General features: G+C 43.8%; 1 protein-coding gene across 5 annotated transcripts in view; it reads right to left on the bottom strand.

Annotated features, from left to right (window-relative positions):
* RAB37 (RAB37, member RAS oncogene family) overlaps positions 1 to 20,378 on the bottom strand; it is a 59,225-nt gene that overhangs the window by 10,681 nt on the left and 28,166 nt on the right. For 3 of the 5 annotated variants that reach the window (XM_075846410.1, XM_075846411.1, XM_075846414.1), the window contains 5 exons: positions 13,747 to 13,857; positions 13,177 to 13,218; positions 6,077 to 6,143; positions 5,949 to 6,001; positions 375 to 440 (listed from right to left, as the gene is read on the bottom strand). In XM_075846410.1, coding sequence (XP_075702525.1) covers positions 375 to 440; positions 5,949 to 6,001; positions 6,077 to 6,143; positions 13,177 to 13,218; positions 13,747 to 13,857 — 339 coding nt within the window. The remainder of the gene's footprint in view (positions 1 to 374; positions 441 to 5,948; positions 6,002 to 6,076; positions 6,144 to 13,176; positions 13,219 to 13,746; positions 13,858 to 20,378) is intronic. The other 2 variants (XM_075846412.1, XM_075846413.1) reach the window with 2 other exon arrangements.

Here is a 20,378-nt window from a genome sequence, read left to right as displayed (position 1 = left end):
CGCTTCTGCCGCTTTGTTTTAGCGATTGGTGGGGGTCTCAGTGCTCGGACCCCACCAATCAATACTTCTGACATGTCACTATGACATGTCAGAAGTTTGCTGAATGCTTAGTTACCCTTTAATAGACCAAATGAATAAAAATGACAAACGTAGTAGTGAATTATAGGCTAGCAGTACACTGGATGAGCAAAAAGTTGTACTTATGAGAACTTCAGTATAGTTTACAGCAGCATATGTGATGAAAATGATAAAAAGCTGTGCGCAGTAGTAAGACATCTCACATATAAATGTTGCAAGCGCATTCAGTTAATAGGCAAACAGAGTGGGTGCCACAACTCCGAGAAATGTGCGGCGCAGCAGGAAGTTACAAATACCTTGTTGCCGAGCAGCATGATGACCACATCCTTGTGAGCAAATTCATGAACCTCTGTAAGCCAGGCCTGAAAAAAATAAAAAAAATAATGACAAAAACAAAAAAGCTCTAATAAACAAAACATACAAAAACATACAAAAAAGACAACAAGGACAAAAAAACAAACAAACACCTGGGGCATAACCACTTATAACTGCTACGGTTTCAACCCGAATAACAGCACTTCTTGTTCCCCTTGTACTGGACCGATAAAGGGCTTATGACAAGATTATTTAAAAAAAACCAAAACGGTTTACATCGCAGTTATGGTTTTCAATACAATAGGATCAGTTTCTATCTAAAATGCCGCAACTAAGGAGTTGCGTTGACCAAAAATTCACATAAATACACATTTTTTTTTAGCAATGAAGGTGTAAATCTCCCCTGTGATAGCGCTCACATGCACCATCTTTGCTACATTTTTATATTACATGATTTTCCTATAAAATACGACAATTTTGCCACATTTTAGGTTGATTAACAATTTTTTTTGGGGGTGGGGAATAGAAAAAAATAAAATGCAATTCCGCCATTGTTCTCTGCATTTTAAATTTCCGCCGTTCGCCATGCAGTGTAAATAACACGTCACCTTTATTCTGAGTCCTTATGTTTGCAACAATACGGTACATGTATAGATTTTTTTATGTTTTAATACTTTTGCACAATAAAAAAAAAACACTTCTGAACTAAAATTAGTTTTTTGCATCGCTGCTTTCCAAGAGCCACAACGATTTTGGTTTCCGTCGAGGTCGCCATATGAGGGCTTGTATTTTTGCAGGACGAAATGTAGTTTTAACTGGTACCGTATTGTGGTACATGGGGCTTATTGAATATATTTTTGGAGGGGGGGGGGGGATGAGTCATAAGACAGTCGAGCACCCGCTCCAGCCCCGCACACGACTTAAACCAGGTTTCCGTAAAAAGGCAGCGGCCTAGGCTAAGGCCTGTTTTAGTGATTGACACAGCATGCTATAGAATTCTATTAAGTGATCCTATGCCAACTTTTGCAAACCAATTAAAGAGATTGGTAAATCAAGGCCGATCGCTTAATCTGGTGAGCATTAATGAACAACGTTTTATCCTGACTGATCATCCACAATATGCCACCTTTTACAGCCTGCCCAAGGTACATAAGGGCACATCTCCTCTCAAGGGTCGCCCCATTGTCTCTGGGGTTGATAACCTGACTCAGAATGCTAGTCTCTATATTGATCGGATCTTGAGTCCATTTGTAGTGGCCCTCCCATCGTACGTCCGTGACACCATGGATGTACTTAGACGCTTGGAGGGCATCAAATGTGATCCTGGTGTACATCTGGCTTCACTGGATGTGGAGGCCTTATACAGCTCGATTCCCCATGCCACGGGATGCAGAGCTGTAGAAGACTTTTTGAAGGAAAGGGGAACACATTTTCAGGCCCATAACGAGTTCGTGGTCAGCCTCCTTCGTTTTGTTCTTGAGCAAAACTTCTTCCTGTTTGATGGCAAATTCTTCCACCAACTAAGGGGGGTAGCGATGGGGACCCCCTGTGCACCATCCTATGCCAACTTATATCTGGGCTGGTGGGAGAAAATGATTGTATTTGGGGAGGAGATGGATCGATGGACATCTATGATCATCCTCTGGCTAAGATTTATTGATGACATCATGATTTTGTGGTCTGGAACTAAAGAGGAGTTCAGCGAATTTGTGGACATCCTTAATGTTAACGAAATGGGGCTCTTTTTTACATCTGTTATCCATGAGAGTAAAATGACCTTCTTGGATATCAATATATATAAAACCGAACAGGGATATATACAAACCAACATCTTCAGGAAGGAGACAGCAACGAATAGTCTCCTTCGATGGGAGAGCTGGCATCCCGCACCTTTGAGAAAGGGCATACCCAAAGGTCAGTACCTAAGGGTACGTAGGAACTGTTCCACTTTGACTGACTTCAAACTAGCTGCCTCTGACCTACAGAATAGATTTCGCCGGAGGGGCTATCCCCATGATGTCCTGGGATCGGCCTATCGCAATGCCTTTCATTGCAATAGGAGCGAACTCCTAAACCCCAAAATACGTACGACCGATGACCAAATGCGCATTATAGGCACGTACGATTCATCAAATCAGGAAGTTATCAGGATCCTACAGACCTACTGGGGGATCCTCAGGACAGATCCAGATGTAGGGGACCTTGTAGGCAACAGACCATCAGTTACCTATAGGAGGGGTAGGAATATCAGGGATCGTATAGTCCATAGTCATATGTTGTCCATTCGCCCTACCACATGGCTTACACATAACATTAAGGGTACATTTAGATGTGGGTCCTGCAGAGCTTGCGAATCGATTTCTTGTAGCAAGAATTTCAATAGCCACACGACTGGTCGGACATATGAAAATAGATCCTTCATCAACTGCAAAACTAGGGGCATCGTGTACCTGATCTCATGTGTATGCGGACTGCAGTATATTGGCAAGACAATTAGAGAATTCAGGAGACGAATAAGGGATCATATAGGCGACATTCGCCGCAATGTGGACACTTCAGTGGCCCGACATGTTTGGGAAAAACATGGCGGTGATACCCACGTCATCAAATTCCAGGGGATTGAACAGATTAGGCCATCTGCCAGGGGGGGCAATTGGGACAAAAGGATTCTGCAAAAAGAGGCCCAATGGATTTTCCGCATGCATACCATGAAACCGGCGGGTCTCAATGAACAGATATCGTTTAATTGTTTCCTCTGAATTGGTCATATGTCACCTGGGGCCGGAGTTAATCTTATGTCACACCCTGCCCATGTTCAATTGCCCCATTGCCAGTCTAACGCTTGAATCCCTACAGTATGGCTTGCATTTTTAGGGAGGTTGGAGCGGTCCCTTAGTGTGTAATGTACTGCTATACATTCCCCCATTCCCTCTGTTCACAAATACGGCGATCGAGTGCACATTGTCAACTGCACTCCGGGATTGCGGAGTCTCCCATTGCAGGATGACACACACAGTGATCGAATGTGCCACAGTGTGGGCTCAGGATCGCTGTGTTCTTCTCTGGTTACTTTTCATAGCTGCAACATCCCAGGCCAGTGGGTTACGGCCGCCTGGTAATCCCTGGTTACTAGGGACGCTCTTGTTCCTCCCCCCTGCAGTGACAGCGAGCGCCCGGGGGCCGGCCCTGCTCTGGCCGCCCAGCCTCGCGGGGATTGGCTGCCCGGCCGCCGCGTCACTCCAGGGAGGGAGGGGTTAGTACTACATATGTCCGGCATCTCACTCGGCTCGTGTTCGACCAGCTGACTAGTGTCGTACACGAGCCGGGTGAATGATCTGAGACACGCAATAGGTGTCTCCCGGCCATATCACATAATCAAATATAGATGTGTTGTTATCGCATCAGTGTGACCCCTGATGAATCACCGTGAATATCAGCGGTGAGGAAACGCGTAGGGACACGTGTTAGTGGCACGGATTGACCAGGTGTTATATCATAATACAGACAGGGGGAAGTGTTGCTTGGCAGCAAATGGTGCTAACAACAGTTTTTCTATCGCTCCTCCATCTGTCTGGTGTACCGTGCTTACGCCTTCTTAGTACCTTTGGCTACTTAGCCCAATTTTAGTAAGATTTTCTACAATAAAAATCGAATTTTAATCGTTCATATAGGCAGTGATACTATTAATCAATCAAGTGAACGGATATTGTCATATATCAATGCAACAATTGTTGCTTAGTGTCAAACCGTATTGGTGTTTACTAAGGCCTCATGCACACGACCGTAAAAACACCCGTTATTGCGGGTCGTTATTACGACCCGCAATAACGGGCTCATAGGCTTCTGTTAGCCACGGGTACCTTCCCGTTTGCTCACGGGAAGGTACCCGTGCCGTTAAAAAAGATAGAACATGCCCTATTTCATGCCGTAATAACGGCACGGGCATCCCATAGAAGTCTATGGGGCTCCCGTAATCATGGGTGGCTGCGTGTGTTCACCCGTGATTACGGGAGCGTTGCGAGGTGAGGCGAGGTCAGGGGACTACCCGGTCTGCAGGCCACAGCCCAGTGGCGTAACTACCGCCGGGACTACAATGAAAACTATGGCAGAGCGGGGAGGTATCTCCCCGCTCTGCCATAAACAAAAGACATGTATCCCCTATCCTGTAAAAAATAAAAATAAAAGACGTTCATACTTACCGACAACTTCCTGCTTCCTCCAGTCCGGTCTCCCGCCCGTTGCCTTGGTGACGCGTCCCTCTCGACATCCGGGCCGACGTCCTGGATGACGTTTCAGGCCATGTGACCGCTGCAGCCAATCACAGGTCAATCACAGGCTGCAGCGGTCACATGGACTGCCGCGTCATCCAGGGATGTCGGGCTGGATGTGAAGAGAGGGACGCGTCACCAAGACAACGGCCGGGTAAGTATGAATTTCTTTAACTTTTATTACAGAAAAGGCTGTCCCTTCTCTCTATCCTGCACTGATAGAGAGAAGGGGCTGCCGATTAGTGCAGTGCTATTTTGCTGCCAAAAACGTGCTCGTAAATACGGGTGGAATACGTGTGACACCGGACCCATATTTACGAGCACGGGTTCGTAAATACTGGTGCAAAACGGGTGGAATACGTGTGACACCGGACCCGTATTTACGCCAGTATTTACGGGTGTGAAAAAATACGGTCGTGTGCATGAGGCCTAACAAATTAAAAAGGTATTTTCCTAGAATTTTAGGTGATCATTTTCTGACTGCTGGGGCCCCCAACATATGCGAGAACGGGGGTCCGGAAATACCTGTTCCTCCTCACTGCTCGACTGCAGTGAGGAGGGCATTAAATAGAGCGTTGGTCAAACATGCACGGCCGCTTCCTTCAAAGTATACGGGAATGACAGAAACAGCGCTCGGCTGTTTCCGTCATTCGCATAGATATTAAAAGTAGCAGCTGATGCGTGATCGGGGGTGAAGTGAGGAGGATCATGGGGTTTGGGACAATTGGTTAAGGTCTTAGTGGTAAGGCCCCGAGCAATCAGAAAATGATCACCTATCCTGTGGGAAGAAAAAAAAAAAAAGAACTAGGAAAGCAGAAGATTTTATCGTTACTAAACAGACACAAATCTTTCCAAATTGACTTTCATTTTCAGTGGCGTTATCCTTAAAGTGAATGCCCACCCATGAACACTCTTTTTTTTTTTTTTTAAACTAAAGGAGGTTCAACACGTGCATATATCTGCCTGCCTGCATCCACCACTAGAGGGAGCTAGGGATTAGGAGATCTATATCAGAAAAACCTAAATTAGGTTATTGAACCTAAAAATGACGTTGTATTAAAAAGGTGACCATTTGTTTTAAACAGATGATATTAATTTTGAAGTCAGTATGGATATTGTAATAACGAGAAAGGTGTAAGTAAAAGTTTGAGTAGTTGTAGATAACACTATTATGCTTGCACATATAATTTACTTCAAGCGTGGCTAAGTGCCGACAGAGCTTTACGGAGGGAAGACAGGGACAGGGTAGAGACAGGCTTAGCTTTTTTTGATCATTTTGGTACATACACGGATGTTGTCAAATGACGTCTTGCTTGTGATGTCATACAACAGGAGCAGAGCTGGGGGTAGGAAAGAAAAGTTACCAGCACCAGTTAATGTCACCATCCTTTCATATCACCAGTCCGTTCACATACCCTGTGCATCTCTGTAATACGCATGTGTGACACTTCGAAAGCGCTCCTGACCGGCAGTGTCCCAGATCTGCAGGATGTTAAACGTGAAATATGGTGATGGGTAAAAAGAATGAATAGAATAATCTGTTATTTATCTAGAAGAAGTTCATGATATAATATATATATAAAAAAAAAATTTACACACACACACACACACACACACACACACACACACACACACACACACACACACACACACACACACACACACACGGGCTGGGCAATTAATAAAAAAATATAAATTGAATTTCAGTGCAATTAATATTAATTATTTCCTCTTGGTTTAAACTGTATCTGCATCCTCAGGTCGCAGATACAGTTGAAGCCAACGGTAGAGCAGAGAGACGCAAGGTCCCTGCTCTACCGTTCACTGTGTATCGCTGGACGCGAGGAAGTGACGTTATCATGCCTCTCTGCAGCGAGCTGCACAGACCAGAGGGATCTCCTCCACTCGTCATTGGAACGGGGTTAGGTGAGTATGTATGTTATTTTTAATCGGGCACTATTGGGGGCAGCTATAGGGGCATTATACTGCATGGAAGTCAGTTACGGGGGCATTATACTATGTAGAGGCAGCTATGGGACATTATACGGTGTGGTGGCAGCTATGGGGGTAATATACTGTGTGCGGGCAGTGTCAGGGGGTATATTATATACAGCAGGCTCGGGATAAATATGAATTCAATAGTGTAGCATGCAAATAGGGGGTGTGGCATGAAAAAGGGGTGTGGCCTAAATAATCTTTATCGAGGTTACATGTTCAATTAATCGGGATTTTGATTTATGTCATAATTGCCCAGCCGTAATACACACGTACAGACATTTTAAAGCTTTACAAGTGGTAATTTAAATCGGCGATTTACAAGATGCGTTGGACATGGTACAGCACTCGGCTAGTTAAGTCAGTCTAATAGAGAATAAATGGAGCAAAAGCGCGCACACTTGTTTAACGCGCAAACGGGGAACACAGGACTCTCGTTTTCGTAAACACTGGGGTCCCAGCACCCGAACATAAAAGTTAATATTTGTAAGTACTTTCATCCACGGTTGATCCATCTACTTTCCCCAAGAATGAAAAATGGAGTAATAAAAATTTACCATGTTCCAAAATTCTATATCTTTATATTGCCAAATGGTCAACAACTGTCCACGGAGATATTTTGCAAAAGAGCAGGTTACTTTTTTCTGTGGTAATGGGTCAACTTTAGGTTGCGATCGGTTACCAGAGGGATTACCTCAGACCACAGAGAGGCTTTGCTTACTGAGTGCTAGCCAAGATGAAGGGACTCCACAACCACTTGTATGGAAGTGTAACAACCCAATTTCTCATAACTCGGACTCACTGGGTAAGACTGGCAGGAAGCATACACTGGGGAGAATTTATAAACTTTTCTATGCCAGTAAGTTGCAAATGGCACAAAAGTCACTTTTTTTGCGTTAAAAATGACAACTTTGACCATTAACGGCACTTTTCTAAAGAGTAAGCAGAGCTTGACCAATTTACCCTGGAAGCTGGCGTAGACGTCGTAAATCTATGCCAGCTCATGACTGGCGTAGATTCAACTTTCTAAAACACGGCCAGCCAGAGATGCAATTAATTTATCAAGAGGTGTGCGCTTCATCATAAGTTAGGCGCATTTTACTTAAACTTTCTTTATATTAAGACTGGCATATGACGTCGGCAGAAGATCATTTAGGTCATGTAAGTGAAGGTGAGGCCTCTATAAATCGGACTTGTTTTTTACAGCCAACCCCAGAGATGCTCGATCGGATTGAGGGCAGGTCGACATCTAGAGCTCTTGGTCATGTTCCTTAAACCATTCCTGAAAATTTTTCGCAATGTGGCATTATCCTGCTGAAAGGACATCACTGCCGTTATGAAATACTGTTGCCAAAGAGGGGTGTACTTGATCTGCAACAATGTTTTAGATCGGTGGTACGTGTCAAAGTAGCACCCACATGAATGCCAGGACACTAGGTTTCCCAACAGAACATTGCCCGGAGCATCACACTGCCTCCGCCGTCTTGCCTTCTTCCCAGAGTGCATCCTGGTGCCATCTCTTCCCCAGGTAAGCGACTCACATGCACCAAGCCGTCCACATCAGACCAGGCAATTTTCTTCCATTTCTTCATAGTCCAGTTCTGATGCTCACAAGCACATTGTAGGTGCTTTCGGCAGCGAAAAGAGGTCAGCATGGGCACTCCGAGCGGTCTGCAGCGGTAAATGCAGCAAGCTGTGATGCGGTGTATGTTCGGACTCCTTTCTATCATAGCCAGCAGTAACTTTTTCTGCAACTTGTGCTACAGTTCTGTGGGATTGGACCGGACTTCTCTCCCCACATGCATCAATGAGCCTTGGGCACACAAGTGCTTGTCGCTGGTTGTCCTTCCTTGAACCACTTTTGGTGGGTACTAATCACTGCATATCATGAACAGCCCATAAGACTTCCTGTTTTGGAGGTGCTTTGACCCAGTGGTCTAGCCATGTGGCCCTTGTCACAGTCTAGGAGATCCTTAGGGCTCGTCTACACGTAACGGAAGTGCCGTGTTTTTTCCGGGGGTGGAATATTGGCTGGAAAAAACACAGCAGAATACAGTAGCAGCATGTGGATGAGATTTAACAAATCTCATCCCCACGCTGCGTAAAATTTCCGAGCCGAAATTGACCTGCGGTGCATATTTTACGGACCACGTCAATTCCTGCTACAGAAAGTGGACTGAATAGCTGCGTTTTTTCATAGGAGACGTTACCATCTCCTAACATTGGGAAAAACGCAGCAATTTAAGCACCATTTTCTGCCGCAAAAAACGCAGGAAATGGTGTGTTTTTGCCGCAGCAAAAAGCTTTTGACTTTCAACGGAATCGCTAGAGACATTTTCTGCAGCAATTTCGTTGTGTGTGGACTCACGCTCGTCCAGTTTTCCAGCTTCCGACACATCAACTCCAAGAACTGTTTACTTACTGCCTAAAACTGTCTAATATAGCCGTCCCGTTGACAGGCGCCATTGCTTAAAGATAATGTTATTCACTTCACCTCTCAGTGGCTGATAGATATATACACACGCGCACACATACATATATATGAATTTCTGTTGTCTGTTCTTTAAGCACAGCCAAACGACTGGACCAATCTGTACCAAATTTGGCGCATAAGTAAATCACGCGCTTGCGAAAAAGTTTTAGACCGGGTTTCAGCTCTCTAGTACCTGCCATTCAACATATACACAAAAAAAATACATTAATGGTCCACTCCCTTATCACATCAGCTGACCTGTATCAGACAATAGAAGCTTGCTGGTTCTTCATTTACAGTTTCACACCAGGTTCCCATAACAATGCAGCCATCTTTCTTTACTCGCCGTGGATTTCAGCAGTCTCATAAATTGAACCACTTTCATAACAGTCATGCCTCCAGAAAGAAACCCTGCACTTGGATGAAGACTCCTGTGGCAAAGCGCGTGGCTGCTGCCCGCGCTGCTGAAACCTCTCAGGCCCAACCCCATCTCCAGGCTGACAAGATGCGTCATCGCCAACCTTTTAGAATAAAAATGTATGTATTTTGTAGTAAAAGGTTTACTTTGAGACCCGTGCGTAGCCGGGTACTTCAGCTAGTATAACTATATAATTCAACTACTTAGCCCCTTCCCTCTTTGGCCACTTTTGACCTTCCCGACAGAGCCTCATTTTTCAAATCTGACATGTTTCACTTTATGTGGTGATAACGTCGGAATGCTTTTTCCTATCCAAGCGATTCTGAGACTGTTTTCTCGTGACACATTGGACTTTATGTTACTGGCAAAAATTTGCTTGATGCGTTCAGTATTTAACTGTGAAAAGCACCAAAATTTAGCGAAAAACTGCAAAAATTTGCATTTTTCTCAATTTGAGGCTGGGTTCACACGACCTATTTTCAGACGTAATGGAGGAGTTTTATGCCTCGAATTAAGTCTGAAAAAACGGCTCCAATACGTCGGCAAACATCTGCCCATTACTTTCAATGGGTTTGCCGATGTACTGTGCCGACGACCTGTCATTTTACGCGTCGCTGTCAAAAGACGGCGCGTAAAATTACAGCCTCGTCAAAAAAAGTGCAGGACACTTCTTGGGACGTTTTTGGAGCAGTTTTCTCATAGACTCCAATGAAAACAGCTTAAAAAACGGCCGTAAAAAAACGCAGTGAAAACCGCGAGTTGCTCAAAAAACGTCTGAAAATCAGGGGCTTTTTTCCCTTGAAAACAGCTCCGTATTTGACGTTTTTTGTTAAGCGTGTGAACATACCCTAAATGTATCTGCTTGTAAGACAGGCAGTTATACCACACAAAATTGTTGCTAATTAACATCCCCATATGTCTTTAGATTGGCCAAGTTTTTTTTAACACCCTTTTATTTTTCTAGGACGTTACAAGGCTTTGAACTTTAGCAGCAATTTCTCACATTTTCAAGAAAATTTCAAAAGGCTATTTTTACAGGGGCCAGTTCAGGTGTGAAGTGGCTTTGAGGTCCTTATATATTAGAAACCCCCAAAAAGTCACACCATTTAAAAAACTTCACCCTCAAAGTATTCAAAATAGCATTTAGAAAGTTTCTTAGCCCTTTAGACGTTTCAAAGCTAGTAGCAAACTAGGAGGTAAAATTTACAAATTTCATATTTTTTTGCAGAAATTAAATTTGAATCAATTTTTTTTGTAACACAGAAAGTTTTACCCGAGAAACGCAACTCAATATTTATTGCCCAGATTCTGCAGTTTTAGAAATATCCCACATGTGGCCCTAGCGTGCTAATGGACTGAAGTACCAGCCTCAGAAGCAAAGGAGCACCTAGTGGATATTGGGCCTTATTTTTATTAGAATATATTTTAGGCACCATGTCAGGTTTGAAGGGCTCTTGTGGTACCAAAACAGTGGAAACCCCCAAAAAGTGACCCTATTTGGGAAACTACACACCTCAAGGAAATTATCTAGGGGTATAGTGAGCATTTCGACCACACAGTAGTCCGTGAAAATTAAAATCGAAATGTAGGTTGAGATTTTTTTTCTCATTTCCACAAGGACTAAAGGAGAAAAATCATGGCAACATTTTTAAAGGAATTTCTCCCGAGTAAAACAATACCCCACATGTGATCATAGATGGCTGTTTGGACACACATTAGGGCTTAGAAGGGAAGGAGCGCCATTTGGCTTTTGGAGCTAAAATTTAGCAGGAATGGTTTTCGGAGGCCATGTCACATTTGCAAAGCCCCTGAGGGGACAAAACAGTGGAAACCCACAAGTGACCCCATTTTTCCCTAGATATGGCATTTCAGTGGCAAATATGTCGTACCCAGCTTGTGCCACTGGAGATCCACACCATAAAAATTGTTAAAAGGGTTCTCCCGGGTATCGCGATGCCATATATGTGGAAGTAAACTGCTGTTTGGGCACACTGTAGGGTTCAGAGGGGAGGGAGTGCCATTTGGCTTTTGGAGGGCGGATTTTGCTTGGTAGTAGTTTTGTTTTAGTATTGCTGGTGTTTGCGTTTATAATGTGGGGGTACATGTAAGCTGGGCAGAGTATATCAGGGGCATAGTCAGGTGGTAGAAGAATGGTGTAAAAAAACAATAATATGATCCATAGATGTTTGTTACGATGTGAAGCAATCCTTTCTGCACAGGCCGGTGTCGAACTGATAAATGTCCTTTCTTATCCCCCTTTTGGTCCACACTCCACACCTTTGTAGTTTGGGGAATTTTGCTGGGAAAGTGTAGTCCTGGTATAACACGGGCACTCTTGCTTCCAGCGGATATGTTTGGGCCCGCCCCGTCCTGGTTCCCTAATTTTAGGGCCTTGATAAATCGCCTCTTGAAACAAAAGAAATGTTCCCCTCGGACCTGCACAACTGCATATTTTTCTTTCCTGACTTATTGGAGCCTTAACTAAGTTTATTTTTTCATAGACGTAGTGGCATGAGGGCTGTTTTTTTGCGGGACGAGTTGTAGTTGTAGTTATTATTGGTACCATTTTGGGGTAGATGCGACTTTTTGATCACTTTTTAACCCAATTTTTGGGAGGCCAGGTAACAAAAAAACGCCTGAAATTTTTTACATGTTCTTGCTGACTCTTTAGAATTTAACGGTGGACTTGAGTGCAGCGTTCTGCAGCCGCTAACACTCAGTATCCCCACAATAGACTCGTTATACATTGCACTATGCTGATCATTGTCAGCTACGGACTTGAACTTTTTAATTTCTATGTAGTCTGTTCTTTGCTATAATTGCCTAATAAAAATGTGTTATTTTAAATTAGTGATAGTTGGAAAACAGGGCTTTTTGTTGCCGGCAGGCATTCCTTTGTATTGACTTCTAATGTGCCCACCAACTATTGGGGTCCATATCGCTTTAGTGTTTGCTAATGATTTCTATGGGCACCGTGTACAGGAGGCCTAAAGGGCTGAGTGCTGGAATGTAGAAATACTAAACACAGTGGACTCTACATAGAAAGCAATTCCCTAATATACATCTATTATCAGAATCATTCGCTCTATGGACCATAGCACTCAAGCTGCAGGAAATCAATCTCCCTACAACCTGTCGTTAGGCACAGCTCGTCTTATATCCTCCGTGATTGACTATTCATTTATGGTAGAACCGACTCCCATTCAAATTTTCCTAAAAGATGAACTCCACCCAGAGTAAAAAGGTGTGTGAAAACTCACGCATGTGTAAATAGCCCCATTGAAATCAACGGGTCCGTGTGCTGTGCGTTGTTTCAACGCACAGCATACGGACGAGAATCACGCCCGTCTGAATGAGCCCTAATGCTAAAAATCCCATAGCAAGGCTGGAATTGCTCTTTACATTCATACACAGAAATCCACAACTTTATTGTTCTTGGGCCTGGAATAGTTCTGTGGTCATCACATTGTTATCGTCCCTATACACCAGCAGAGGACCTGCGCCGTCACCACAGCAGACATGTATCGGTAGGTCCTGTATTCAGGATTCTTGCAGAAACAAGATTTCTCCATAGATACTGACAATTGTCATACAGTGAAATGTGCGCAAAGAATTTATCATTCTCTTACCTGTAACTTCACCTGCATTCCATCCACAGTAACCACTTTATTCTGCGGAGAAGAGAGGAGAGAGAGGACGGATCATCATCAGATCACATACAGTCCATATGGCCAAGCTCTATGCTCAATACAGAGACGTGGCTTTTAATCAGCATCACAAATGTAGATTTCACACAGATCAATGCGCCCATTTAACGCATCTGTCACCCATAGGCTACATTGGCACCAATGTAACAGATACATCATGAAAGCTTTTGAAAAAGTTCATGACGTATGGGTTTAATGGAGGCCTGTGACAGATGTCATACAGTGGCTACCATGTTAAAAAAAAATGTATATATATATATATGACATTAGAGAATATACGAAACTGTAAAAGTACAAGGACTGCATCAGTAAACAAAAGGAAGCCAGAAATAGAGAGACCGTGCGCCTATGGATGTACATTACAGTAGTTCCCGTGAAGCAGAGGAATTACGCTGTGACACGGGATATAACTATACGCAAGGCAAATAAGAAAGCAGATAAGAGATGCAGCAAGGATCCCTAAAAGGAGGCCACCTGATGGGGGACTCTCACCCGAAAATCAATGCCCACAGTTGCCAGGAAGGTGCCTGAGAGAAACGCCCCATCTTTAAACTGGATGAGAAAACACGTCTTTCCAACACCAGAATCTCCTAGCAGCATAACCTGTGAGACAAGTAAATACCGGTTACCGTGCCATGTATACTTTTACACTAATGCGGTTAAATCATCACGTCACCTTAAAGCAATAAATCGTACCTACCGTTACAACGTGTTTCTCTAAAAATAATAAGGCTCGAATGCTCCGTTCCTTTAAACACTTGTTTTTGTTCCCAAACATATATACCTGTAAAAATCTAGAGGGCCATTCGGTGTACAGCGGACCTGAATAGGAGCTGCAAACAGATTCGCTCTCTTGTGGCGGCAAAAAGCAGAACCTGCTCTTGCACACGGCAGAGATCGGGGAGTGAAAAACGGTCTGAGTGACGGCTGGATTTCCCGACCCGACCACGGTGCGGGTCCAAGATCGATCTATCTGACATTTATGACATATCCTGTGGATATGTCATAAATGTCCCTGATGGGAAAACCCCTTTAAATGATCAGCAAATTGGTAGATGAGGTTCAATGTTCACAAGTGTTTGGTTATACATTTTATGACAAAAAACATACATGCTATTAATACTCTGAATGGATCACTATTGGTATACAGTTGAGAAAGGTCTGGATGGAATGATCATTGATAAACTAAATTATAACACTCAATACCAGTCTGCTGCATCAAAAGCTAATAAGATTTTGATTATTGGAAAGGGCATAAAAAGAAGAAAGTATTATTTTACTGCTTTATAAACAACTGGTCATTCGGCTGTATCTTAAATACGCAGGCCAGTTTAGGATACCAGTTCATAAAAAAAAATTCCTAGAAATGCCTGCAGCGTAAAACCCGGCCATCCATTCATTTATCGTCGAGAGAACCTTCTAACAAAAATACAATTATTCAAAGAGGACAAACGCTTTAATTTATGTCACTTTTCCTCTGCTTTCAACATCTCTTTAGAAGCAGACTTCATTCCTCTGGACAGCGATTTATCGCCCACTACAAAAAAAAGTCTAGGTCTAGCCCCAACCGTCAGATGAGTTCAGTCAGTGAAAAACTGACAATTTTGCATCAGTAGGTATCTGTTTTTTCTGCGCTTGCTTTCACTTTGTAATTTCTTTTCCATCCGGATGGCATCCGAGTGCCATCAGTTTTTTACATCTATGAGAAAAAAAGACTGTAGAATGTCCCAACCCACTAAAAAAAGGCCGTGTTCACATCAACATTGAGATTCTATTCATCGGTTCCCTTCGACCTTTCCGTCAGAGGAACCGATGAACGGAATGCCAAGCGGAAACCACAGCTTCCATTTGCATTACCATGGATTTCAACGGCATTGCTTCTGTTGCAATTGGTTTCCGTTTTTCCCCGTTCTTTAAGGTTTCAGGCTTTTTAGTGAAAATAGCATAGTCGACTGGAACCATGAACGGAAGGCCAACGCGGATGTGAACAGGCCCGACGCTGATGTCAACAGGCCCTAAGATGGTCACATTAACGCAGAAACACCACATTCTATAGCATAGAGAGAATTGTGAGATATTCGTGCGTATTTTTGGCTTCTGACCAGGTTTTAATTCGAGACCACACTGCTCTGGCTCTACATCCTGGTTAACCTTCTCAAATAAGGCAACCTTCCGTGAAAAACCGAATGGATGGCATCCGAATGGCCTCCGTTTTTAACACAGACCCACTGACTTCTATGAGGCATTCTTGCATAAAAACGGACAAGGATAGAAAATACTGCGATTTTCTTCATCATGGACGGATGGTTTGTGAAAAACACCGGACGTCTGAATTGGCCCATTAGCATTAATGCGTCCGTTTTTAGTTCGGGTGTTGTCCGTTCTACACCTGGACGTGGGAAATAGTTTGTGTGAATGAGCTCTAGTTTGCCGTAACGGTTGCCCGATGTGATCAGTCGTAGCCACTTGCATAGCGTAAGTCTTTACTACTAGTCACACATACAGTCACCTGAAAATCCCACTACACATACAGGAGTGTCCGACCCCTCCCGGATGCCAAACATGTACCTGAAACTGTACACCGCACACCTGCCACGTCCTCACGCTGCCTGTCCGCTCCTCAAACACATCAACACAAAGGGCAGGTGAAATCACACAGCTGAAGGGTTACTGTAATATACGGGACGCTGCCGCAAAGTCTTTGACACTGGTTACAGGTGAATTTCTTCCCACGAATCAGCGCCACCCTCTGGGGGTTCATATTATATACAATGCACAGCTACATAAGAGGAAACCGCGCATCCCATTCTGCCCACTATAATATAAGTCATCTTATACACTTGGCATACTTAAGTCATATATTCAAATACTCAACTGGAACCACCCGCCGCCACAAGACATCCATTTTATTTGGACTGCGCAAATCTGGTACACCACCCAGAACCACAGTCTTGCACAGTGCAAATAAAATACATCTGTAGTGAAGGAGAGGAGCGCTCCGGCACTATACTTGCGAGCAGCGACTGATCTTAGGGTATGAACATATTGCGCAATGGATTCATTGCGCAAAATCCGCAGCGTATCGCAGTAGCGGAAGTGTGGGTGAGATTTCAACAAATTTCTTCCCACACAACAGAAAAGAAAATAAGAAGACCTGCGGTGCGGTTTCCTCAACCGCAGCATGTTAATTAATGCTGTGGAATCGCAGCTCTTCTGTTTCGGGTTTTCCACATGGAGTTCAATGGGGCGCTTAAGTAGTGCATGTTGCGAAATTCTCGGCGAAACAGCGATTCCGCCGCAAAAACGCAAGTAAGAAAAAATAAAAAAGTTATACTTACCCAGTTCCCTGCTTCTTCTCCAGTCCGGTCTCCTGGGATGACGTTTCATCCCATTTGACCGTTGCAGCCAATCACAGGCCGCACCGGTCACATGGACTGTCGCGTCATCCCAGGAGGCTGGACTGCGCGCAGATAAGAGGGAGGGGGTAAGTATGAACGTTTGCTTTTATTTTTCTGGCGCGGCTTTACGAAGTGGAAATTCCGCTGGAAAAATGCACCACAATGTAATGCGATTTTTTGGACGCCATTCCCTGCGGTGTTCAGGGCGGATACGCTGAGCAGTTTGAAGCAGCATTTCCGCCCTGAACACGCCGTGTGTGTTCGTACTCTTAAAGCGTGAAATTGTCTTTCACGTGCGTTATTGTGACCTCCGGCTATGGGTGTGAATAGAGCAAATTATTAAAAATGGTAAAAAAGCTACAAAAAAAAAATGACAATTTGATTTCCATGGTCTGCACACAAGTCAAAGATCACCAATGTGTTCTCTGGAGCGATGGATCACGTCTCCGTATCTGGCAGTCTGATGGATGAATCCGGGTTATACAGATGTCAGGAGAACGTTACCTACCAGAGTGTATAGTGCCTACTGTCAAATTTGGTGGAGGATGGATAATGATCGGGGGCTGGATCTTAGGATTTGGGTTAGGCTCATTATTTTCAGTAAGGGTATGTTCACACGGCAGCGTCCGTAACGGCTGAAATTACGGGGCTGTTTTCAGGAGAAAACAGCCCCGTAATTTTAGCCGTCATGGCATGTTGAGGCGCTTTTTCACTGCGTCAATTACGGAGGTAAATGGAGCTGTTTTTCCATGGAGTCAACTTCTTTGACGTGGGCGTCTATTTAAGTGCCGTCTTTTGACAGCGACGCGTAAATTTACGCTTCGTGGGAACAGACCAACGTAAAACCTATTGCTTTCAATGGGCAGATGTTTGCCGACGCTATCGAGCCACATTTTCGGACGTAAATCGAGGCGGAAAACGCCCGAATTACGTCTGTAAATTAGCCGTGTGAACATATTCTAAAGGGAAATGTTAATGCTACAGCATACCAATAAATTTTCGACAATGGCATGCTTCCAACTTCTAAATCGATGTAGCGGTGTACGGACTCAATAGAAAGTCTATGAGCCCGCACACCGCTACATCGGAAGTAGTATTAATGCTCCAGTGTGGAACAAGGTCAAAGTTTTCTACTTGGGGAAGAGGGAAATGTTTGTACAAAGTTTAACAGCTCCGGTTGGCGAAAAAAAGAAAGAAAGAGAGATATGAGAGATGATCTGCGGAGATGTTGAGAGTCAGACCCCCACCGAGCAGGTATTGATGGTCTATCCTAGGGCTGGGCGATTATGATCATAATCACGATTAATTGAACATGTAACCTCGATTACGATTAATTAGGCTACGCTATTGATTATATATATGTCCTGAACCTGCTGTATATAATATACACCCTGCACCTGCTTCTCTAACTGTCAATCATTATAGTGAGTGATCCCATCAAGTACCTCGCTCACAGTCGTAATGGGCAACATTGGGTTAATGTGTGAGGTACATGATGGGGGTTAATGACTATTAATGTGAGGCACTAAATTCATAACACATTAATGATAAGTGACTTCATCATTTCCCTCACATAATGGCAACATTGGGGTTAATGTGGGTCAGATTAAGGCCGGGTTCCCACGGGTCGGATACGCTGCGTAAAAACTGCGCAGTATATCCGACCTGGAACCCGCAGCACCTTCCGTCTGGGAAGGTGTGAAGCGTCGTCCCAGGAGCCCGGACTGCAGGAAGGAGGAGGGCGTTCTGGGTAAGTATGTTTTTTTTGGTCTCCGGAGTTGCAATTTATGTAATGAACATGAAAAACAGTCCAAATTGTTACAGTGGAAAAAAAACAAGGGGGGGGGGAGGGGTGAATGCTTTCACAAAGCGCTGTAGGTCTGTATAGGAGTTCTATTCACAAAATGGTAGCAGATTTCTAAGCAAGACTATTTGCAAAGATGCTTACATTTTAAATACACTGAAGCAAAAAGAATGGTTGGAAAAGTGAACATAGCCTTTAACTGGTTGCCGACACAGGACGAGAACGCTCATCGTGAGCAGGCGGGCACTTCGCGCATTAGGACGAGCATTCTCTTCCTGTGTGACAGCCGTCTGTGCAGACGATCGAGAGCGGGGCAGCGGCTGTAATACACAGCCACGGCCCCACTCTGACAGCGGAGAGGAGAGAAACATCTTCTCTCCGCCGTTAACCCTTTGAATGCCGCGATGAAAGCGGATCGCGGCTTTCAAGGAGAGGGGACTGCACTTTGATCGCGATCAAAGCCCACAACCCGTATGGCCAGACAGCCCAGGGTCCATTGAAGGACCCCATGGCTGTCTGAACATATTTCCTGTTAGGGCATACTGAGGTATGCCCTAACAACTGCCTGTGTACGATCAGTAACAGGCTAATGTACTGGCATATAGATCTATGCCAGTACATTGCAGTTACAAAATAAAAATGATAAATCCCTTTATGGGATTAAAAAAAAAAGTTAAATGAAAGTAAAAAAAATACACAGAAACACATTTTTTATAACAAATAAACTTTCTAAAATATAAGTCCCAAAACATGAAATAATATAGACATATTTGGTATTGCCACGACCGTAACAACCTGTACAACAAATGCATAACATTATTTATGATGATCGGTGTATGGTGTAAAAAAAAAATATTAAAACTGCTGCGCAACTGCTTTTTTTCTGCAATTTCGCCAAAATAAAAATTTATAGAAATGAAACGATAATGTATTTGTACCAAAAAATGGTACCTACATAAAGTACAACTCGTCCCGCAAAAAACAAAGTCTCATACAACTACGTCGTACAAAAAATAAAAAAAAGAGTTATGAGCGTCGGGATGCAAAGAGGCAAATCTAAAAAAATTGCTCTGTCCTCAAGGCCAAAATTGGCCGTGTCCTTAAAGGAACAGTGTCATCACAAATTTTTTTTTCATATGTTAAAGATGTTAGTGCTTTATTAAAAACGTTTATATTTGTGTGTTTGTGTTTTACTTTTTCTTATTTTTACACTTTTTCTTCCCTATGGGGGCTGCCATTTTTTGTTCCATTTCTGTATGTGTCGATTAACGACACACACAGACATGGAATACGGCAGCCACAGTCCCATAGGGACTGCGAACGGGGCCCGTCCCATCCACTTCTGTGTACGCTGTCTGTGTGGGAACTGCGCATGCGCCGCTCCCACACAGTCCAATTTGAAATTGGCGCCGTCCGGCGCCATTTTCCTGTGGACCGGAAGTCGCGGCCGGACAGTAAGATTACTACTTCCGGTCGCGGCTTGCGGACTTGTGCACTTGGACCAGCGGCAGCAGACGGAGCGGACGGGCCGGAGGGAGCCGCGGCGGCAGGAGCAGGTAAGAGATTTCAAAGTATGTTCGTGTTTGTGTACGTTTACTACTGTATGTAAACCTACTACACTGTGTGTTAGCTCAAAAAATGGCGACACACAGTGTAGGAGGTTAGACCGTTCAAACCCCTCGTTTATCCCGGCACTAGCCAGGATAAAGGAGGGGGGGATTCTGAGAGCTCACTAAAGCGAGGGCTTTTTACCCAATTTTGCAATGCTGCAATTTTGGGAATAGCTCCATCTAGTGACCAGCAATGGGAAATATTATAAATTAGAATCTAATTTATAATATTTCCTGACTCGTGAAAAAAATAAAAAAAAATTTGAACAATGTTTAATCACCTACACACTAAATGTTTAATTAAAAAAAACA

This window comes from Rhinoderma darwinii, chromosome 13, assembly GCF_050947455.1.
Source record: "Rhinoderma darwinii isolate aRhiDar2 chromosome 13, aRhiDar2.hap1, whole genome shotgun sequence".
NCBI lineage: Eukaryota > Metazoa > Chordata > Amphibia > Anura > Rhinodermatidae > Rhinoderma > Rhinoderma darwinii.
The sequence above is the reverse complement of the archived record's forward strand: the minus strand, read 5'-3'. Positions and strand labels throughout refer to the sequence as shown.